Raw genomic sequence first — 22720 nt, 5'->3', positions numbered from 1 at the left:
ATGTCATGCAGTTAGCCTATAAAGGTGCAGGCCTACCCTGCTTTCTGACTGGCTTCAGATGAACACAGCTAACAGAGACAGGCAGCCAACCTGCTCTAGTGGAGAGGAGAGGGGGCCTTTCCCTGAAGTCTTGGCTGGTACCTGGGCTGTTCTGTACTTCTCCCAAAGCTCCCTTTTCTAGTTCTACCTCTTCATGCGCCTAATGTGCACCGAGCAGGTCCCAGGTGGGTCCCTTTACTAGTTTTTCAGGCAAGAACAAGCCAGGGCAAGATTCTTTTCCAGTCTTTAGTGACAGCTTTGAGCTTGCACCAGCTCCATGCATGACACACGGGGTTGGTCTCACCAGGGCATAGTTGTTCTGAAAGCTATTTCTGTGTTGTCATTAAAACAAGAAGAGGATGCAGAAAGCTTTCAGCTTTTGTGCTTCACCAAGGGAACCAGCTGGGCTCGATCTGAGAAATCGCAGCCTTGTTCTCTGGGGACAGCCTTGACTTCCAGCACTGAACTTAAAAAAGCTCAATGAAAATACACCTGCTTAAGCAAGGGCAGCAGAGGCAGCACATGGGCTGTGAGCCTTAAAGGAAGCAACAAAGGCAGAGTTTCTTAAAAACAAATTTATTAAAATTTTATAAAAACAGATGATCAAATTAAACACCAAGCCATCGCTTATCTTCTGGTGTGCATCATACCCGCATTCCCTTTCACAGACAAATACAAAATATGAAGGCTGCTAAATATACAGTTGAGAACCCAGGTAAAGTCATTGGCTTTTTTAAAGGTCATTAAATGCACCGTAACTACACGGAAAATATGATACATCAGACAACATGCAGAAGGAAGAAATGTTATGATCCGGTATGATGGAAAAATAGAAATCTGCTGGCATCTATTATATCGAATAAAGGCACCCTACTAAAATGCTATGCAGGTGGAAAAATCCCTGTAATAACGAAGCACCTCTCCCCCATGCAAGCACAGGTACAATTTTCTACAAAGATACAGCATGGCTCTGGGCTGAGACGGTCACTTTTTCATACGGCACCTATTCTTCCGGGGCACAGAGTCGTCTAGGTACCAAGCATCGGGATGATGTGTTGCTTCTGAGTCACGAACCGAGGCTGGAAAGGATACCATAGCCCTCAGCTGCAGGCAGGGGTGAAGGCGTCAGCCATGCTTCACTGCAGTTTGGCTTATAATCCAATATTTTAGGGGCAGGGGAGGAGGCACAAGAGAAAACCAGGCACATAACACATGCATACCCCTGCTGACCCCTACGCAGCACAGAGGCACTTGGACAGCTGTCAGCAGAGACTCCCCACGTGAGAGGGGACCTATCTGCTGCTAGTTCCTTGAGGATGTCCCAGGGGCAAAGTTCACCCCAGCCACAAAGCTCTCATGATTGTGCTTGCTCAGTGGGAAGGATAATAGCATCTTTGGTCATTTCAGTTCACAGCGCTAAATGTCAAAGTGCACCTCGGTTAATGGAACCGAATCAAGGCAAGATTAAAAGGAAATGGCACCTGAAAATTCAGTATCTCTGGCAACGTTCCCTGCATCTCAGCTCTGTGCTGGACTGCCTTGTACCTTCTGGGTGGGCAGCTACCTCCAGCTGAGTTTGTTAGCATCTAGGCACCCTGCAGGCATGGCCAGCCCCACAGCAAATTTGCTCTGACACTTCTTCCCTTTGGATTGAGGTATTCTGAAGGGGATGGAGATAGTTACCTTGTTGTGACATTGAGGGGAGGGAAGTGGTCAAGAGTGGGGCAGGCTCCTGTCCCTAAACGTGGGCAGCGAGAAAGGCTAGGCAGGCAGGAGACAGTGGTGCAGCAGTACGTGCTTCCTCCTGCCACACTGCACAGAGCCTGCAGCCAGGCAACACATCTCTGCCACGCACACAGGTGCATGTGCGAGCCCAGGGCTGGAGGGGGTTTGGAAAGACCCAGTCCAAACATAGACAGCAGCTCCCAGTCCAGGGACAGGAGCCAGAAGAGGGGAGACAGAGGCCAGTCACCTGTGCTCCTAGAATGCATCCCAGACCTGCTAAAACACGGAGGACTGGCCTGTGGACACGACCTATCCCTGCATGCATTGTTCTACCTTCAGTCCAGATGGGGCAACACATACAGGGACCAAAGCAGTGAACAAGACCCTTTTACTCCTGACAGACTGCCGCCAAGATGCTGGGTGCACCCCAGCCTAGATGCACCTGCAACAGAACTCTTTTTCCCTAACGAACCTGGACAGCCTTAGCTGGGATGCCAGGAACCTAGACCACAGCAGAGAAACAGCTAATTTGAGGGGTGCTAGCATGGGCTACGGAAAGGGAATTTCAGTCATCCACCCCCAGCTCGGGGAGAGCAGTGCCCAAGCAGGGCTAAACTTAAGGGGTCAAAGCAACCATCCAACACGTATCTGTGCCCCCCACAAGGCAGCTACTCCTCCTCCTCCTCCTCGCCGCCCCCATACATGTCGGCCAGCTTCTTGAAACGGCCACCCCAGTCTTGCAGGTAGTCATAGTCCTGGTCACGGTCGGAGCCGAGGGAGTTGAGGGAGCTAAGCGAGGCGGCCTCGGAGCCGCTGCCCTCGTAGTCGAACACCAGCAAGGAGTCATAAGGTGGTGCCGTGGGGTCCGTGTCGGCCGCCTTCAGGTTCTGGAAAGGGGAGAGGGGTTTTGCGGTGACTTGAGAGCATCCCCCACCAGGAAAGCTGGGACGACCCTTTGAAGTCATAGCCCCAGGGAGCCCAGCACCATCCTCACCTCGTCGATGAAATTGCCGATCTCGTCGGGGTTGGCGGGCCGCGGGCGGTACTGTGGGGCCGCCATAAGGGGTGGCGCCACGTCATTGCGGGTCACTTCAGGCCGCGCGTCCAAGCCTCGGTGCAGCTGGCTCAGGTCATAGTCCTGTGGAGGGGAAGGGGACAATGGTCACCAGGAGCTGCTCTTTGCTCAGAGCAGGGTTGTACTAGGGCCAGGACCCCATTGCAGAATAGCACTGCCAGTGTTGTGTGGGCTGCCTGGCACTCTCAAGCCTTGTTGCCAGCTTGCTTGAGAGGGCATGTTGCCTCGAGAGGATGGCACTGCACATGGTTGCTCTGGCAGGACTGAGCTTGCAGGGAAGCAGTGGGGGCCACGCAAAGACACTGCTCTGTCTCCTCAGACTGGGATCCTCCTAAAGCAGGAGACAGGCCCCCGGGCTCACCTGGTCTTCTTCTCCCCCGCCCTCCTCATCATATTGATAGACGTTGTCCCTGGTGTCGTCCTCCGGCAGAAGCAAGGGCTCTTTTTTCACCGTCTTCCTCCTGACAAAGAGCAGCAGCAGAAGCAGCAGGACTGGAAGGCAGAGGAAGCAAGAAAGGCTCCTTCAGGTGCTAGCAATGCCAGCTCATGCAGCTCCTGGCCCCTCACACGTGGCTCCAGCCAGGGAGACCCCTGCCTCCCGGCTGCAGCTCAGAGCCTGCTAGGCCTCAGCTGCAAATGCATGCACATTTTTTTTTAAATTAATATATTTCATGTTCCAGGTTCAAGCAACTCCAAATCATATCAACTGAGCAGAACTCAGTTGTTCCAAAAACCATATCGATTGAGCAGGCACAGCTCAATTGTTTTAAATGCCACGTATGGCGCTACAACCGGTGAGCTTCCTCTGTCGCAGGCTCTCCCCCTGGGACTTCAGACACTCCCAGATCTATTGGCAGGCATCCCACGTGCAGGCTCTTGGGATTCAGATGCCCCACTTGGTCTTAGCTGCAAATGCATGCACGTCGCAAGCCAGAGCTAAAGGCCTGCCCCTCTCCGAAGCACTACCAGCCTAGCTACAGGGCATGAGGGTGTCCCACACATGGTACTCACTCAGCAGGGCAAGGATTCCCCCAAGGATGCCCAGGATGGCAGGGATGCCCAGGCCACCCGCGGCATAGTACCCCCGGCGGTCACACTGCTTGAAGTCCCCATCACAGTCGCACACGCGGGCTTTGACGATGGTCGTCTGGGACTGGCCCTGGCCATCCGTCAGCTGCAGGAAGATGTTGTACTCCCCGGGCTCCAGCTGCTTGTGAAGCCGGAGGGCCAGGTCTTCCCCTGGGGGCAAGAGCAGGGTTTAGGGTTAGGAGCCAGAGACACACCTGGAAGCAGCTAGGATGTTGGAGGCAGAGGGTTGCAGGCCCTGAGCAGTGTACAGCACTGCTGCAGAGTCCTGCAGGAAAGCCATGACATGGGGGATAGCATCAGTGTGGGCTGCTTTGGCTGGAGCAGAGGGAAGACAGCACCTCTAAAGCAGCACCAGGATGGCCACTTCCAGCTGGACAGGTTGCAGTTGCCCTGCCAGCACCAGGGGAAAGCTTGAGCCCTTTTCCCCACCCCAAGGCCACCTGCAGCAAGGTACTGGGGTCCCAGCAGTCTCGCTCTGAGAGCCTTCCCCTCCATCAGCCACTTTGGTTCATAGGGGACTGCTGGCATTGCCTGGCCTCTGAGTCCTGCCTGGGACAAGTCTGCTGCCCAGGGTGTGCAAAGGCCCTCTCTCTGGCTGGGTGGATCAGCAAGAAAGCCCCAGCCCCACGGGTGATGGAAGCCATGGGCATGTGGGCAGCTAGAGCATTTGGCAAACCCAAGCAAGCCTCTTTTCTGCAGCTCAGTGAAGAAACAGGGCCTGCCCCAGATCCCAGGGTCAGCCCTGCACTGCCAGCCTGGACAGACCTGCAGAAGGGGCATGGCCTGGACCCATGTCCTGGGACAGCCCCAGCAAAACCAGCCAAGAGGCATGTGCCATATGCTGCAGCCACTTACCCTGTGGACTCAGGGCCACGGTCCAGTTGGCACTGGAGCCGTGCATCAGCTCTACCGAGAAGGGGAACGTGTTTGGGGGCAGGTCCTTGTCCACGATGTGCAGCATTTGCACCGTGGGGTTCCGGTTGCAAATGTCAAACTCCCGTGGATCTGGCACTGGCCCGTTGTCGTTCACATCCAGGAGAGTCAGGATCAGGGTTCCCGTGCCGGTGGTCTGTGGAGAGCCTGATGGACAGAGGGTGCCGTTTCAGCCAGAGGGAAGTGCAAAAGCCACATCTGTCTGCTCTTTGACCCCTGAGCTGCCTCCCACATCTGTTTTCTCTGCCTGACAACCACGGGGAGATGTGCTTTTGGAGGGGCAGGGTTCGGGTCAGTGATCCTCACAGAGCACCAGGGAGCATTACACTGCTCAGGCCTGCAGCTCTGAGTTATGTCCCTGCTCTGACTGCAGGCTGTAGCTACCTTCCCCATCCCAGTAGGGCTGTGGACATTGTGCTGGACACACAATTCTCCCTTTTCCTGCTCCAGACTGCAGCGTGTGCTGCCCTGAGCTCTTACGTGGCTGCTGCACGAAGGGGAGGGAAGGAGGTGGGGAAGGGTCCTTGCACCCCGAACCAAACTGCTCCCAGAGGAGAGAGCCTGGCTTACCATTGTCCACAGCCAGCACAATGGCCTTGTAGGTGCTGTTGACGATGGAGCTGGACTCCCTGTCCAGCTGCTTGACTGCGGTGATGATGCCGTTCTGTGGGTCAATCGTCAGCCAGCCCAAGGGGGAGTTTACCAAGCTGTACCTGTATGGGCAGGGAGCTGGTCTTAGAGCAGAAGGACTGGGAAGGGACTGGGGTGGTGGGAGGGGACCCCAGGATGCGTTAGGAGCTTCCCCTTGCAGACTGCAGCCGAACCTATGTCAGCCTCCAGCTAGGGGGAAGGCTGAAGGGAAGAGACCCAGGCAGGGGACTGGAGACAGCCCCAGTTCCAGCTCAGGGTGGGTTTGGGGCAGTTCTGCTGAGCTGTGTCAGGCTGCATAGGCACAGGACATGGAGCAGTGGCATGTGCAGCCCCAGCCCGTGTAAAGCCAGAGCAGTTTGTGGGTGCAGTTCAGCCCTAAACCGCCTGGACACTCAGCCCTTCATTCTCCTCAAGGGAGCAAACAATGGAGATGGGGGAGAACCTAGGAGCTGCTGGACAGAGGGCCCAGCTAGCCCAGCGTCCGGTGTTGCAGATGGCATGCACGGTGAGCTTCCCCCTCCTGCTGTCCTGGTCAGCAGCAGTCCCAGGTGCACGCAAGCTCCCCGACTTCCCCTGACAGATCTACTCCCCCTCTGTCTGTCCAGGCCCCCTGACCCTGGCTAGCCAAACAGCCTCTACTGCCTGTTGCTGCAATTAGCTCCAAAGCTTAATTACATGCTGTGCAAAAACGCCTTCCTTTTGTCCCCATACCACGTGGTGGCCGTGCTGGCCCTGCTCCCTCTGGTGCTAACCCGGCCACTTGAACATCACCCTGGGGGCCCATCCATCTTACGTGATCGTCTGCGCCTGGCTCTTGTCTGGGTCCTGCGCCGTATAGGAGGTGACTTCCTGTCCTATGGGGGTGTCCTCAGGTATGTCCACCATTTTGACAGGTGGGATGAAGATGGGAGCTTCATTTATGTCCTGCACGTCGATGGTGATGGTGGCGGTGGAAGTCGGGAGATTCCCGACAACGAATGGGCTCTCGTTTATGACCGTGACGTATAGGACCATGCGTTTCTGGCTCTCAAAATCCAAGCCCTGGCCAGTAGAGAGAGGAGGGAAATGGTCTTGAGCCCCGGGCTGCCCTCATGGTCTGGCTGGATGCCAGGCAAGGCTCCACCCACAGCAGCTCTACTCTTCGTAAGCTTGGGTTGCAGATCCCCAAAGGCACATCACCTCCCCTGGCATTTTCCACCAGAAACCCAAGTACCGCCTGTGCTCAGAGGGCTGGTGCCCACCCTCCACAAGGCAGCACCCCAATGGGCTGATGACAAGAAAGCCTGGAAGATCTGCAGCAAGGCAGGGGCAAACCACAGGCTGCTCAGCATCCCGTTCTCATCACCAAACCATGCAACGAGCATCAGCAAGGGAGCAACCAGGCCGGGGCGTGCAGGGAACTATGCCCTGAGCTCTGTCAAGGCGCTCAGCCCTGTCCAGGGACAGATTAAGCTGGTAAGGGGCCTATCAGGGATTACACAACACCCTTAACAAGATCTCATGGTGCCCCGGAGTACCGCGGTACTCGCATGAGGATGGCTGATGCACAGCATAGCTCTGGGCTAACATGGGACTGCCCCACATTCTCCCTGCTCTTGCCACGTGACACGGGATTGGGACCTGGCTTCCGTGGAGAAGAGGAGACCGGGGCCTCCAGAAGGCTCTCTGCTTTGGAGGACACGTCACCAGCCAGCTATGCGCTGCCCCAGGACAGCCAGCGAGGTGGAGCATGGGCCGGGAGGGTGCGACTCACCTTGGCTGTTTTCAGGATGCCGTCGTTGTTGTTGGGGTCCGTGGTGATGACGAAGTCGCCGTTCTCGTTCCCTTTCTGGAACTGGTACACGGCCCTCCAGGCTTTCGAGTCTCGGCTGTCCTCGTCCACCACCGTCAACCGGGCCACCAGAAAGCCCACTTGGTTCTCGGGCACGGTGGCTTCGTACTGCAAAACGAGATGCAGGCTGGATGGCACCAGGCAGCTCCTGCAGCTGGGCTGGCTCACGGCACCAGGCCTAGTCTGGACTTCTCCCGGCTCCAGAAAACTCATTCAAAGCCAAAAGCTGTAGCCTCCAGCCCTTGTGGATGGCACAGAGCCCCTCACAGCAGCAGCATGTGGGACTGATCAGCTCCCAAAGGACCCAACACCAGGTACAGAGCTGCATTTGGGGCTCCCAGAGGCAGCACGGCATGGTGCACCGTGCAGTGGGGATGGACAGCCCCAGGCTCCAGGGATGGGACACCCCAGTCCCTGCCACCCTTATTCCATAATAGCCTTGGCGGGCACAGTCCCCCGCAGGGAGGAACGGCATCCGTCCAGCCTCAGCACAGTCGGCCCAGGTCACTGCTCCCCAGCCACGACAGAGCTGGCTGACCAGGGCCTTGGGTCACACAGCCACACCGAGCTTCTTCGGGAGGGAGCTGCTGTGCATCTGTCACTGATGTTTAACAGGGCACAATTCAGAAAGCTTCCCAAGGTGGGCATGTAGGGCATCTCCAGCCCTCAGCTTCCTCACTAAACGCTTGCCTGGCCTGGAGACAACCAGATCTGCAACCCTCCCATTACAAACGAGGCTACACATTGCAAATCACCGCCCAGCCAGCATCAGCAGAGCCCCCGGACAGAAGGGGCGTGGGGCAACGCAGCGAACGGGAAGCAGGCTGGCGGCCGCTTACCACGGCTGGCTGGAAGAAAGGGGCGTTGTCGTTGGTGTCAACGACCTCGATCACGGCTGTCCCAGTGGTGATCGAGCCAGCGCCTTCCATGTCAGCTGCCTGGAGAATCAGCGTGTACTCGGGGTTTTTCTGCAAGCAAGGTCACAGTGGGGTTAGCATCAGGAAGCAGGGCCATGTCCCTGCAGGAATGGTAGATGGGTTCGTTGCCGCCAGAGCGGCCCCCCGAGCACCGACGTGAGGCCGGGGGCTGCCCTGGCCAGGGCCTGCCCCCTCCCCACAACACCCAGCTGTCATGGCAAGCAGATGCACTGGCCACCGCCTGGACCGCGGGGCACCCACCCATCCTCCCCGCTCTGCAGGGCCCTCACCTCTCTGTCCAGCCCCGTCGCAATCACGCTGATGATGCCGTTGTCCCTGTTGATGGTGAACATTTGGCTGTGGGGGGCTTTGGGCTCCTGGTCCAGGATGGAGTACACCACAACCCCGTTGTAGGTGTTCACGGCATCGTCCTCGTCTGTGGCAGTCACCTGCATCACGGAGGTTCCTGGACACGAGTGGGAAAGCAAGGATGCTCGTTAACACAGGGATGCGTCTGAAGTGGGGTGGCATGGTAGGGAACTGCCCTGCAGGGAAGCAAGCAGCTGGCAGGGCACTTCCACCCATCCCTGCCCTGTGCGCTCCTTCTTGAGCCTGCCTCGCGTGTCAGACCAAGCCCTCCTCTCCTGGCCCCCGGCGCCTGCCCACACACAGTGTCCCTTAGCCTGGAGCCCTCCCAGGGCTCCGACACGGGGCTGGACAGGACACCCAGAAGTCACATCCAGGCCAAAGCCTGCCTGAAGCAGGATCAGCTCTGTGCAAACCACCCCAGACAAATCCACCATCTAAATCTCTGCCAAGCTCCTGTCAACCCTGACATGACACTGGACCTGCCCCAGGTGAAGCAGGGGGACCGCAGCAGCCAACATCCTGCTTCTGTAGAGCTTGTTAATACATGCTCAAAAGATCCCAGGCAGAGGCCGTGCCTGTGCTACAGAGGAAGGCAGCCAGGACCAATGTGGCCAGGGGGCAAGACTTCTTCTGGACCCCGAACATGGCATCGGTCTGACCCTGAACGCAGGGGCAAGACCCTCTAGCCAGGACCCTCCAGGGTTGAGTCCCAAGGGGAGCATCGGCACAGCCCAGCCCCAGCCCGGGATGCATCCAGCACCTCTGAGGGAGGCTTAAAACCCCCTGACACATGGAGCAGAAAGAAGGTGGGGGGCAACCAGCAAAGCCCAGAAGCCTGGGAAATATCCATAGCAGAGCAGAGGCATCACTGCACCTATGGTTGCATTGTATGGTTAAGGGCCTGCAGACCAAGCCCTACGAGGAGAGACTAGAGAACCTGGACTTTTTCAGCCTCCGCAAGAGAAGGTTGAGAGGCGACCTTGTGGCTGCCTATAAGTTCATCACGGGGGCACAGAAGGGAATTGGTGAGGTTTTATTCACCAAGGCGCTCCTGGGGGTTACAAGAAATAATGGTCACAAGCTAGCAGAGAGCAGATTTAGATTGGACATTAGGAAGAACTTCTTCACAGTTCGAGTGGCCAAGGTCTGGAACGGGCTCCTAAGGGAGGTGGTGCTCTCCCCTACCCTGGGGGTCTTCATGAGGAGGTTGGATGTGCATCTAGCTGGGGTCATCTAGACCCAGCACTCTTTCCTGCTTATGCAGGGGGTCGGACTTGATGATCTATTGAGGTCCCTTCCGACCCTAACATCTATGAATCTATAAGATCGCCCTGACCAGAGGCTGTCCACCCTCCCCTTGACCCCCTCCAGTGATAGGGAGTGCCCCCTTCCCTGGCATCTGCAGCCCCAGTGCTGCCCCTCGAGGCTTTGTGCCGCTCTAAGTCAGGTCCTTCTGGTGCTCAAGTCAGCCCTTATCACCCAGTTTCATGGGAACATCCCCAAGATGCAGGTCTGGGATGGCACCCCTCAGCCCGTGCTTGAGCCGGCCCCTGGCTCAGTTACCTGGCTTGGCTCCTTCCTCGACGCTGCCTGTGAAGACGTCCTGGGTGAACTGGGGCTTGTTGTCATTCTGGTCTGTCACCGTGATGATGATCTCCATGGGGTCCTCCACACGTTGCCCATTGGCAGACACGGCGTGGGAGAAGAGCTGGGAAGAGCACAGGGCCGCGGGGCATCAGCTCATTGCCCGCCTGCCCACCCCCTCAACCCATGATGCTGCTGCCACGAGCCCGGAGTTTCTCCACTCTGCCAGGCAATGGGCTCAGAGCTGGGGAAAGTCCAGGCTCTTCACAGTGCAGCTCCATGCACGAACCCAGGGCACTGCCAAGGCAGCCGGCAAATGCAGAAGCCAGCTGCAACGCTCCCGGAGCCCGATTCTGATGGGGACGAAGCTCCCACACCACATCCAGGAACAGGTCTCGGGGAAAGAGCCGGTGCAGGAGTGGGCAAGAACCATCCCCAAGAAACCTCCACCTGCTCCCCCGGCCCCAGGCTTGGATGCAAGCACCCACACAGCGGGATGTGGAAGCTCGCCACCCCCTTGCCCCGCAGCACCCGGACTCACGATGTACTTGGGGATCTTCTCCCTGTCCAGCGGCTTCATCACCAAGAGCCAGCCCGTCTCCCGCTCGATTCTGAAGGTGTCCACGGGGGGCTCGTCCGCGCCGGGCCCCACGATGCTGTAGAAAACCGTCGTCTCTTTGTCCTTGTTGGATTTGATCTGGGGGAGGAGCAGTGGCAGGGTCAGCCAGGGAACATGCACGGGGCCTGTCCCGGGGTGGGGGGTCCCACAAAGCAGCTCCTCACCGTCCCAGTCCCAGTCCCAGCCGGGAGCCCTCAGCCATGGTGTCCGCCTAGGACACCTTCCACACACCCATGCAGCCCTCCCGGCTCCCAGCCTCCCCCACCCAATAGCCCCCCAGACCGGGTCCAGCCCCCGGCCAAGCCCAGCACCGAGACGAAGGCTCCTCCGTACCTGGACCAGCTGCTTGGGGAAGGGGCCCCGCTCATTTTCTGGGCAGTTGATGGGTGGGATGACCCAGTCCCTCTTCTGCCTCTTCAAGCCAGGATGGGACTTCGGGAAGGTCAGCACGTCTGCCCGAGCACCCGGCACGGCGTCCTACAGAGAGACCAGTCACACTGAGACGGGACTCTTGTACTAGCGGCCACAAGGCAGGAGGGCGTGCAAGCGGCTCAGAGATTTGGGCACTGCCTCCGACGCCTGCTAATGGCTCACGGATGCATTAGCCAAAAGCTTTTACTCCTGTAATGCTGGACTCGGCATGACGGGAACCGCAAGGCACTTCCAGCTTCCAGTCCAGAGGGATGAGGCAGGAGGGTGGGCATGCAAGCTGCCTGGCAGCCCTGGGCTTGCACCCAGGGCACAGGAAAGGGGGCATTAAGGGTGTTGAGGTGCCCCAGTAAAGGGTCTGGGGGCACTCTTCCAGCTGCCCGAGGTGATGGGGCTCTGGGAGCAGCCGCAAGGGGAGTGGGGGCGTCCTCTCTGCCCAGAAGGGAATGCCCGGAGCCATCTCCTCTGGGACAACCTGGGGAAGGGACCGACCCCCAGCACAGCGCTGGGGTGCGAAGGGCCCTGGGGTGCAGCAAGATGTCCCCGTACCACGTGGCGGCCGTGCTGGCCCCGCTCCCTCTGGATGATGACTCTGGCCGAGTGCTTGCGGCCCATGGAGTCCCAGGCGTGCACGTGGAAGCTGATTTCATGGTCGTGGAGCTGCAGAGCACGTTTCACCTGGACGACGCCATCCGTCTGCACCCGGAACCGCGTGTCACTCGGGGAATAAACCGTCCGCTGTCTCTCCGGGCAGTCCTTGAAGCTCACTGCCGGGGAGGGGAGCAGAGCGGGGTTAGGGGCAGGTGTACAGGGGTCCCAGACCAAACCTGTCAGTACCAGAGACATTAATGCCGCTCATCCAGGCTGGTTTGGTTCACAGTCCGGAGGGGAAGGCACCTGGGCTGCGGAGCAGCAGGAGGGTGATGGAGGGCTGCAAGTGGGAAGGGGGCACGGGCACCAGCTCAGCGCAGCACAGAGGACAACGTGGCACTAGGCACGTGCCACGGAGATAAAACCCACCTCCCACGATCAGCTCAGATCCTGCAGACAGGAATCCCCGACTTCCACCCCCTGCCCTGCCCCGGGCTTGTCTCCGGCACGTCCCGCTCCCCTCCGGGCTCGCCTGCTGCCGGCATAGGGCCCTGCCGCCCTGGCACAGCCGGCGCCCTTTCAAAAACAAACAAGCCGAGCTTCCCGGTGCCCGCCCAGAGCAAAGAGCACCAGGCAGCTCAGGACTGCTTCAAAATGGCTCCACCGCAAGAAAGGGGGGAGCTGGTGCAAGAGCCCTGCATCAGCAGCCAGGAGAGTCTGCGCCCACCGAGGCCACGAGCACAGCATGTCTGGGGCTGCGACGCCACGTCTCACGCCTTCTGGACACACAGCCAAGGCAGGGGCACTGCCCCCAAATCAGCTGGAGCAAGGGCATCTGATGCCTCCCCGGGGCAGCTCGTGTGTCTGCACAAACTGGGCTGAACGGCAAGGACAGAAAGCGTCAGACCCAGAGCAGAGTGGTTTCCCTCCCTGCTGCCCGGTCCTGAAGCCTTGAAGGCATCGTCCCAGGCTCCTGGTCCCAGTGCAGCACTGCAGGCGCATCCTGCCCACGGGTCCCCTACCACCGTCATTGCAGACCGGGCTAGCCCCAGCGTGCAGCATGGTCCACGGACCTGCAAGGAAGTCCATGCTGGCCATCGGTGTGGCCACGGCACAGGCCAGGGGCACCAGAGCAAGCAGCCCGCTCCAAAGGCCAGTCACAAGCCGGGAGCAGAGCTGAGCTGGGAGGTCCTGAGCCAAAGCAGAGCAGGGTTTATGGGGCTAGGTGGGTTTAACGTCACGGAGAAGAATGAGTGCAACGTCTGCAGACACAGCCCAGTCCACGAACTGGAGCCAGGCAGGAAGGGGGCTCTGGAGAGGACACGCTCAGGCACGTCTACATATGCCGGCCCTGCACCGGTTTGAAAACCAGTTTGGCGATGCTGCACGAATGCTCCTGCCTGGCTGCAAACCGGTTCTGTTGGTGGAGCGGGAGCCCGGGGCCTCACCGAGCGCAGGCTGGGTGCAGGCACGGCCGTTCAGCTTCACCACTCCGCACAAGCCCAGCAGAGCTGCTTGTCGCCACCTCCCACAGACCGCTGGGGGCTGGGGGCACTTTCCCGGGTGCCCAGCTGGCTCCGTCTGGCTTTCGGGGGCTCCCTCCCAGCTCCCTGCAGAAGCCAAGCCCCTGGGGCTTGCACCCTGTGCCTCTCTCCTGGCGGGAACCCCTTGTCCCCTTCCCCAGAGCCACCCCCAGCACCAGCACGGACGACCAGGCAGCTCGCCCTAGACCGGCTGCCCCCTGCTTCACAGTGTCCTCCACCCCGGCCACTCACATCCGTGCCCGCTAGCCCGGGGCTGCGCTGCCGCCCGAGTAGTGCCGTCACCACGAGCCCTGCGGCAAGGCGGCGCTGAGCATTTCCCAGGAGGCAGGCAGCAGGGAACGGCTGCCAGGCTCATGCAATCCCAGGAGCCTGCAAACCAGAGACCGCAAGGGAGCACTGGGTTTTCCAGTCCGTCTGCCTCCTTTCTGGAGACGTCGTGTGTGTCACAGCCGCTCCCCCGGATCGCAGCTAGGAAGGGGCGGCAGGGCTCACCTGGCGCTGTTAGAGGCGACGTGTGGGGACCCATGGGTGCAGGGGTGCCCGGGCGGGAGAGCAGCTGACACCCCTGGTACCTGCCACGGTTCAGAGCCCTCGTTTCGTCACGGCCACGTGGTGACGCAGCTCTCACTTGAGCTCCGTGGTGCTCACCCACTCCTCCCAGTTAGGAGCTGCTTGCAGAGGGTGGGAAGCTCTGGGCAGCTGCAACCCATCCACCCCCTATCCCAGCCGCGCCTTCCCCATGCTCTGTGCATTGCTCAAGGCCTCTCCGTGGCCCGGCAGAGGGGGCAGCGAGAACCCCAGTGCCACCGCGGTGCCAGCCTGGAGCCGCTCCACAGGCGAGAGCCACTTCTGCACTGCGTGCAGCCACGGCCCCTCTTTCCACGGCGGTGAAACCCCAGCCGTTTGCCCCAGCGGCAGAGGCAGGTGCGTGCTGACGTGGCACCGCGTGGCTCAGGGCTTCCCGAGTCAGCTCCGGGAAGCAGGTTGCAGCAAGCACCGAACAAACGCTGCCCGGTCCCCAGACCTCCAGCCCCCGCAGGCTGCTACAATCCCTCCCCCGGTCCGGGGCTGGGCAGGGGGAGACCAGAGTCTCACAGCCGGGAGGGAGCAAACCTAGGGTCCTGTGGCCACCAGGCCCAGTCAGCAGCGGTCTGTCCCCTGCTAACTTGGGGTACTCGGAGCCGTGCAGGGCCTTGGAAGCATTGGCTTCCAGGACTGCTATCGACTGGGAAAGACCCCCGTCCATTGTGCTCAGTTTCCCATCACACAGGCAGAAAACGAAAGCTGGAAGGGAGAGCAACCTGGGTCTGACCACGGGTTTTCCACGGTCCCTCTCCCTTGGACCTTCCTCGACCTGGAGACTGCGACTCAAGGGCCGTGCCCCTCACTCCCTGCTCAGCCCCTTTGCTCCAAGCATGTCCACTCCCTTGGTGGATCTGGCCGAGCTCTCAGTGTCCACCACATCCAGCGGCTGTAACCTCCACGCGTTAGTGACCCGTGGGTGAAAAGGAACTTCCTGGTGTTCGTTTTGAACCGACTGCCTACTTATTTCAGTTTGTGACCCCTGGTTCTTGCCTTGTGAAAGTCAATAAGAAATCCCCATGGACTTTCTCTTCACCAGTTAGTATTTTGTAAACCCTTCTCATATCTCCTTTGCTAAGCTGACCCGGCTTGTCCCCTCCAGTCTCAGCTTGCATGGAAACCCCTCCGTACCCCTCATCCGGTTGCCCATCTCCGGACCTTCTCGAGTCCTTCTATGTCCTTGCTGAGGTGCGGGCACCAGAACTGGGCGCAGTATTCAAGGTGTGAAGGCACTATGGATTTATAAATGGGTATGATGAGAGGGGCTCTCGCACCCTCTCGGCCTGTGCCTCCCTCAGCAGCAATGAAGCCTCCTGCAAGGGGGGGCCCAACCGCGTCCAGCAGCCTGTCCTGGGGAGAGCCGGGCAGCCCTATGCCCCTGCCTGAGGCAGGGAGATCTTTTTTTTCTTCTTTAATCCAAGTCCCAATTAGTACCAAATGCAACTGAGCAAAGCTCAAAAACTGAGCCTACAAAAATCCATGGGTTGTAGGACTCAACCGGGCCAGCACCCTGCCAGGACTACAGACCTGGGGCTTCAGGGGCTCCCCAGATCCAGGCAGGCAGCCTTCATGCAAGTCCCAGGCCTCCGGGATTTTGGATGCCCCCAGTCATGCTTGATCTCAGCCGGGGCAGGGAGGCAGGCTGCGCCCCGGGAGGGAAGGGCCTTGGCTATGCAGCAGGAGGCAAGGGTGGTTTGCACCTTTCTGGGCCCCCAGACTGAAGGCAGGGCAGAGGTGCCCCTTTATAGACCAGCAACATCAGGTATGGATATAAAGCACGAGCTTTCTTGAGCCCAAGTTCAGTATCAGACTAACACGACCAACAGCCTCTCGGTGTAACAGGAGACCAAGCCGGGTGCCACCGTCCAGGGCAGTGCCTCTCCAGGGTGGTGTCTGTGCCAGGGGCAGGGCGTGGGCAGACAGCAGAGCTCAGCTTGTGGAGCAGCACAGGGATGCATCACACCTCGCCTCGCTGCACGCACCTGTCCTGCTAGGAATATGCAGGAGTCCTTTGTATAATCCCCCCGCCATGAAAGCTTTCACTTTCTGCCCTGTCCTTCCTTCCAGCCAAGTCTCCTTCCACCCCCTGCTTTCTGGCATCCCAGCCAAGAGCGTGCCCCTCTGGGGTCCCTGCCTGGCTGCAGCCCGGGGGAGCTGCACGTTCATCCCCAAAGCCCCGGGCTCTCGTGGCAGCAGCTCCCAGCTCAGCAGCTTCTCAGGGGTGCCGAGGTTTCACTGCGTCCCCCTGCACTGCCCCAGACCCAGCTCTTTTGGAAAGTACCTGGAGACCTTTCACATTTCCCAAGGGCTCCAAGGAGGAGCCAGAACTTTCCTGTTGCCTGGGGGAGCCGGCTGCCTGGCAGGAGGCAGAGACGGGATCGGGTTCCCCGCAGCGGGTGGAATTTAAAACTGAAACACATTGGGCAAGGCCCCAAGTGACCCCACCCCACCCAGCTCCTGCACCCAGCTGCCAGGGCCTCAGTGATCCAGGGAACTAAGTGGCTGCACGGACACCTTCCCCAGGCAGCTAGACCCATAGCGTCTCTCTGCCATGGGCGCAAGGCTCTTGGGCCATGCATAAGTGATGGGACCTGAGAGCTGATGGCTCAGCCTCCCAACGGGCGATGGCTGCAATACGCCTGGTGCCGGGTGCGTTCACAGTGACGGCCTTTGAAGCACGGAGGCTCCGGCACCTCCTGGGGCACATTTTCTCCGCAGCCGGTGCCATGCTCCGAGCCAGCCCCCTGCATCCTGGCCAGCAGAGCCAACCCCACGGCCTCACTTGCACCGACCGGGGCAGGGGTGAAGGAAGACACTGGTCTTCCTGACTGCTGGATGCCGACAGCTCGCATGTGGGGCTGCCTCAGTTTCCCTGCAGGACCCCCCTTGTCGACTCCAGCTGCAGTATGAGCTGCAGGGGAAGGTGCTGAGACCCCAGCCCTGGGATGCTGTGAGCATGTCCCTGCCCCCATGCCAGACCCAATCGCCATCCCAGCCAGCCAGAGTCTGAAAAGGATCGCCAGCGCTTTAAGACTCTGACCTCCTACCCCCACCCCAGGTCAAGGTCTGGACCGAAGCCATCGTGTGGCACGGGGGGTGTCAGCGCTAAGGACAGGGTGCGGATGCAGAGCTCCGCTCGGACATTGGTGCCCAGGGATCAGGACTCAGCGTGGTCACTCCAGCTCCTGGCTGGGCAGGAGACGCAGCAGCCTCCAGCCCAGCCCCGGGGGCAGGTAGAGCAGGAAAAAGCACTTCCTCCCCTGCCTTCCCGGGTTCCTGCCAGCGGCAGGTTATTCCAGCCCGGCTTTGCCACCCCAGCCCAGGTGGGAGCAGAGGCCTGGAGCACAGGACCCGAGTGCAGGGGCAGCCAGGCCGGCGTGCCCCCCCAGCAGGGCCCACTCCCACATGCGCAGGGCAGGGCTGGTGACATCACTGAGGAGTTTCGCCCCGGTCCAGACTGGCTGGGCGAGTTTCTCCTGAGAGCTGACTCAGACGCCAGTCACCTGCGTGTGTACACAGCGGCTGTGCCACCCCCAGCCGGGCTGGGAACGCGCCAGGCATGGCGCTCAGCTCTGGGACGCCAGCCAAAGCCTTGCCAGGCTGCAGGAGTGGCCGGGGCCGTGCAGGGTGGGGCTGTGGGGCTCAGCACAATGGACCCACCGTGGAGGGACCAGATGAGCTACAAATCCTCTTCCAACGGGGTGCATAGGATTACCTCCCCCTCCACTTGAGGCCACTCTCGGGTGGAGACAGGGCTTCACCCCCTTGCCTGTCGCCCTGTCGCTGGCTAGCCTGCCTACAGCTCACTCCCAACGCCCTTGGTGCTAGTTGTTGCCCCCAACCTACAAGTCCCAGCATGGGTGCACAGGGATTTGCCCAAGGCACCACGAGCAGTCAGTGGTTGGGAATGCTTGGCTTCCAGCTCATCCCCTCCCCGTACGGCAGCTCCCCCCAGCAAGCTGGCGATGGAGGCGCGGGCGCTCCCGGGACTGCCTCGAGGAAAGCAAGCAGCTGCTGATGCCCACAGGGAATCACCCAGCGGGAGGCTTTCCTCCACACAATTAATGCATCCCGGGCAGCTCCATCCAGCCCTCCGAGGGGAATCCTCAGTGACGGGTCTGCAGGGAGGGTTTTGGGTACAGTCCAAAGCACCTGGCCACTGCCCAGGAGCAGCCCTGCTCAGGCACTAAGTGTTCACAGCGGGTCCAAGAGAGCCCCTCGTGCCTGGGTTTTCCTCCTGCCCCCACGCACAGGCCTATCCAGACCTGTCTGGGAGACACCATCCTCTCAGCCGCGAATGGACCCAAGTGCAGTTAGGGGGTCAAGGCCTGTCCGGCGCACTGCAGGCAGGCTGACCCCGCGAGTCTATAATGCCTCCGATGGGGGCCATTGATGGTGACGGGGGACTGGTCTCAAGCTTTGCCCCTAGCTCCTTCAGCCGTTCAGCTCAGGGCAAGCAAGACCAGGGGCACCTCAACCTCCAAGCCTCTGGGCTTGCACGTAGGATGCCTGCCATGGATGTGGGAACTTCTGAAGCCCCAGACTGAAGAAGAGTCTGGAAGAGAGGAGACTTGCCGGAGATATCGCCACATGGACTTGAGCTCTGCTCAGTCAAAATTCAGAACTAATTTGGCCCAGAAACAAAATTTGATTTAAAAAAATCCAGACAGGTCCATGGGAGGGGCCTGCCTGGGCGCTAATCCCCTAATTACAGGCCAGTTCTGCCTCCCTGTCACTGTGGATTATCACACCAGAAGCCTTGTGCCCTGCCAGCACCCTGGCACGGCCGCCCTGCTTGCCCGGCGAGGCAGTCTCCAGCCTCCTGCGCCCGGGGACCAGCTCTTCCGCTGGTTGTGGGCAGCTGAGGCCTTACAGGTAACCTGTGTGCAGCTCCCGGGACAGGGCTACAAGGGCTCTCTCCAAGCTACGTCTCACCAGCACTGAGCTGCCTCCGGTTGCAGCCCCAGGTGGACACTGTCTACACTGCCCCGTGCCCTTGGGGGCACCAGCACCTGCTGGGCTACTCCGGTCTGCAGCCAACAGGCTCCTGGTCCCAGGGATGGGAGTGCTTTGCACAGGGACTCTCCTGCCACCTGCTCCTGGGCTGAGCCTCTCCAGAGGGTCAAGCCGGCTCCAGGGTCTCGAGTGCGGGCAGAGAGCAGGGAGGAGACCTAGGGCCATGTCTCTGCTCTCGGCCCCCGCACCCGCCCCTGCCAAACTTTTGAAACAGAAAGCAGCGGGGCTGGGAACCTGGGGAATTCCCACTCAAGGAACCGGGGCAGTTGCACAGAAGGGTGGCTCAGGCCAGCGGGGAAATCACCGGTCGTGGTAGCGTAAGGCAGGACCCCCGGGCAACTCGTGATCAGGCAAGAACCAGAACCAAGTGTCCCAGCTGATTTGGAGACACTGCTCTGCACCACGAGCTGCCAGGAAGGCACGGGTGCCACGGGTTTCCCCATGCGTCTCTCTGCGACTCCTCTACTGGCTGCCTCTGGGCTCTAGCATGTTCCCCCTCAGACAGGACGGAGCCAGAGCTGCCTCGCAGCAGCTGTGTTGTCGCCACCAGCCTCGTCACCCATTAACCAGGAGCAAACAGCACTTCCATCGCAACCTCTCGAAAGCCCCAGCGCAGCCCAGGACCCCCACACACGCCATGCTTTGCAATCCCAGCACCAGCCGCCCCCACGCCGGCTCCCTCCCCCAGCTACAGCACAAATGCCAAGGGAAAGAGGAAGCGTCACTGCTAACTCAGGCCTCAGACCAGCTCCCACAACCGCTGGCATGCGAACCGGGGAGGGATGTGCCCCTGCAAGGGGCTGGGGCAGGCTGCATGCAGCAGGTTGGTGTAACTGCAGCAAGCGCAGCAGGCTGGCTTGTCTGGACATAGCACCCACATCCCACCAGCCGGCAACAGCCGCTAACAAAGTCATGGACAACGAGCCACGCCAGGCAGCGCAGTAGGTACAGCCCAAATTACGAGCTGCATCAGCACCCCTCTGGCTCTGGGGCTCAGGTGCCAGCAGGCAGGTCTTTGGAGGCCAGCACAGACCACGCACTTCTCCAGCCACCCCTGCTGCTCCTGCGGGCCCTGGGGACAGTGCTCTGCCATCACTGAGAGGATGCACAAGACCCGTCTAGTCGGCTGCCTCCAACCAGCTCTCCCCAGACAGACCCCATTGCTCCCTGCCAGCCAGGAAAAAGCCCCTGGTTGGCAAAGGGAAGCCCAGCTCATGTGCCAACCCAGGGTGGGAACAGCTTCAGCCTTCTTGCAGCCTGGACATCATGCTGCGACTACCTCGGGGAATGGCCCGTGCATGTGCTCTCGCCCCACGGCAGGTGCGGGGGACCCTGCTCTGCTCTGGGGCAGGAGCGCACACACACAGACAGCTCCTGTGGCACAGCTTCCATGCCCTTGCATGCCCTGCAGCGACTCCTCCACATTGCCAGACCCCGTGGGCTGGCAGCTCCTGCTGTCCTGGTGTCAGCCCTCTCAGGGAATCCCCAAAACCATGACCCTAGGGTGGGGACCAGCAGACCAACACAGCGCCCCCCAAGCAGCTGGGGACCCATGCCCCTAGGAGCTTGGGGTTGGGGACACCCCAGATTTACAACAGCCTGTCAGGTCAGCCCTGGGCAGGGGGCTTTGGCAGCCAGGGGCGCCCGGCAGAGAACAGAGAGGCCCTGCACTTGCTGTGAACACCACCATTGAAACAGTGCCAGGCATTTGTGCAGTGCCAGGGGAGAGAGCTGCCCCCACCCTGCCCCAGACAAAAGCACCCCTGGACCAGCTCAGCCCACTGCTTGCATTTGCTCCTCGCCCGCCAGAACCGACTGCCCAGGCACTCCCGAGCGCAGCCCTTGGCCGCAGCGTGCTGCCCTCCAGCTTCCTGTTTGCACCGCCCCAGCGCAGGGCGAGCCGCGGGCGGGGAGGTGGCACCAGCCGTGCCTGGTGCGATCCATCAAAGCCGGGTTGTCAGAGTTCAACAGTCAACCGGAGCCCCGCGCCCGCCCAATGCGAGTTAGAACAAGCCTGCTCCCTCCCTCCCTCCCTCCCTCCCTCCCTCCCAGCGCCGGGAAAGGGCAGGTGGGAAGGGGCTTTGTGCTGCTCTTTGCCTTTCCCTGCCAGCGGCCAGCCCGCCCCTCTCTCGGGGCCTTTCAGCACCTGCCGCCCCCCCGGGACGCTGCACCAGGACGGCACGGGATCCTGATGGGGAGGGGCACTGGGCACAGGGACCCTGGGGGGTCCTGGAGCATGGGACGCAGGGGACTAGGGGTCTCGGCACGGAGCACGGAGGGATTAAGGGTCTTGGGGCACTGGGCAGGGGGGCACAGGGGCACTAGGGGTGTCGGGTCCCCTGGGCGACCCGCGGCGCAGCGCTCACCTGAGCCCAGGACTCTGCCCCTCTCCAGGCTGTGCCGGCGCACGGCGAAGGTGAAGGTCTGGGCGCTGAAGCCGGGCTGGCAGCGCGTCTCCTCGCACAGCCCCGGGCCGGCCTGGCGGGGAGACAGCGTGAGCCGGGTGTGGGTGGGGATGGGGATGGGGATGGGGATGGGGTCGGGGGTCGGGGTGGGGTCGGGGCCGGGGTCTCACCTGCAGCAGCAGCAGGAGGCAGAGCGCGGCGCCGGGCGGCCCCATGGACGCGGAGTGCGGGCCGGGCGGGCGCGGCGCGGGCAGGTGAGCGGCCCCGGCTCCGCCCCGCAGGTGGGTCGGGACGGGACGGGACGGGACGGGCCGGGATGGGCCGGGCCCGGGGGAGGTCCTCGGGGCTGCGGGCGGGGGTTTCCGCCTCCCCCGGTCCTGCCCCTGCCCGATGCGTGTGCGGGGCAGGGCGGGATTCCTCCTCCTCCTCCCCCGCATCGCGCTGGTCCGGCCTGGGGGGCTGCCCCTCCCTCCGCACCCGCGGACCGGCACCCTCCTGGAGAGGCGGGGCAGGGTGTAGAGCTGGGACACGGGGTTTGATCCTGCCCGGGGTGACCCCCGTCTCCTCCCCATAGATTTCATAGACACTAGGGCTGGAAGGGACCTGGGACCACCATCGAGTCCAGCCCCTGCCTGAAGGCAGAAGTCAGCTGCGGTCACAGGATCCCAGCAAGATAAGCATCCAATTTTTTCTTGAAGGTGTTCAAAGTGGGTGCTGGAACCACGCCGGTGGCAGGCTGTTCCAGACCTCGGGGGCTCGGACAGTGAAGAGATTCGTCCTTGTGTCCAGCCTGAATCCGCTGCGACGGAGTTTGTGACCGTTCAACCTCGTCATCCCTTGGGGCGCTGTGGTGAACAAACGTTCCCCCAGGTCCTGGCGGTCACCCCTGATAAACTTATAGGTGGCGGCGGACTCTCTGAGACCAGACGTGACAGACCTATGCCCTGCCCCATACGTGACCACTCTCATGGTCTTAGGAGGCTGCCCCGGGGTGCCAGGCACAGGGGATCCGGCTGCCCCCCCATCAGCAGGGCTGTAGCACCAGGCAGGTTTCGGGGTCAAGGGTGTCATGTCCCGGGGTGCTGTTTGGGTGCATTGGCTTTGCAGCCCCCCTGGGGAAGACCCCAACAAAGTGCCGATGCTCGACCCCGTGCGCTAGGGACACCCGTGACTGGGAAGTGGGACCAGGGACCTCAGCTTAGAAAGCAGCCAGCAACCACCAGCAGCTGCAGGCCCCGGGCCCCAACCTCAGGAGCCACCAGGCCTTCGAGCTGGCCCCAGGGCAGGGGCAGGAGCCAGAGAAGTGAAAGGAGAAGGGGAA

General features: G+C 60.9%; 1 protein-coding gene across 1 annotated transcript; it reads right to left on the bottom strand.

Moving 5' to 3' along the window:
• Positions 1-599: 599 nt before the first annotated feature.
• Positions 600-21675, bottom strand: LOC106737158 (B-cadherin). Its single transcript, XM_059713999.1, has 16 exons — positions 21570-21675; positions 21361-21472; positions 11811-12028; positions 11166-11309; positions 10755-10910; positions 10193-10337; positions 8551-8726; positions 8183-8311; positions 7266-7451; positions 6306-6553; positions 5432-5574; positions 4784-5008; positions 3851-4078; positions 3201-3331; positions 2759-2902; positions 600-2651 (listed from the first exon to the last, which is right to left on the bottom strand). Exons 1-16 carry the CDS (start codon positions 21612-21614, stop codon positions 2433-2435), a joined length of 2649 nt encoding a protein of 882 aa, XP_059569982.1. The 5' UTR covers positions 21615-21675; the 3' UTR covers positions 600-2432.
• Positions 21676-22720: the final 1045 nt, after the last annotated feature.

Source organism: Alligator mississippiensis, chromosome 10, assembly GCF_030867095.1.
Source record: "Alligator mississippiensis isolate rAllMis1 chromosome 10, rAllMis1, whole genome shotgun sequence".
NCBI classification, from domain to species: domain Eukaryota; kingdom Metazoa; phylum Chordata; order Crocodylia; family Alligatoridae; genus Alligator; species Alligator mississippiensis.
This window is presented reverse-complemented; position numbering and strand designations above follow the sequence as displayed.

Coding starts and splice junctions, on each gene's coding strand:
- LOC106737158 (XM_059713999.1), bottom strand. CDS start 21,614: ATGGGGCCGCCCGGCGCCGCGCTCTGCCTCCTGCTGCTGCTGCAG. Junction 12,029..21,360: donor GGGCAGAGTCCTGGGCTCAG/GTGAGCGCTGCG, acceptor CCTCCCCGGCAG/TGAGCTTCAAGGACTGCCCG. Junction 8,312..8,550: donor CGACGGGGCTGGACAGAGAG/GTGAGGGCCCTG, acceptor CCTTGCTTGCAG/AAAAACCCCGAGTACACGCT.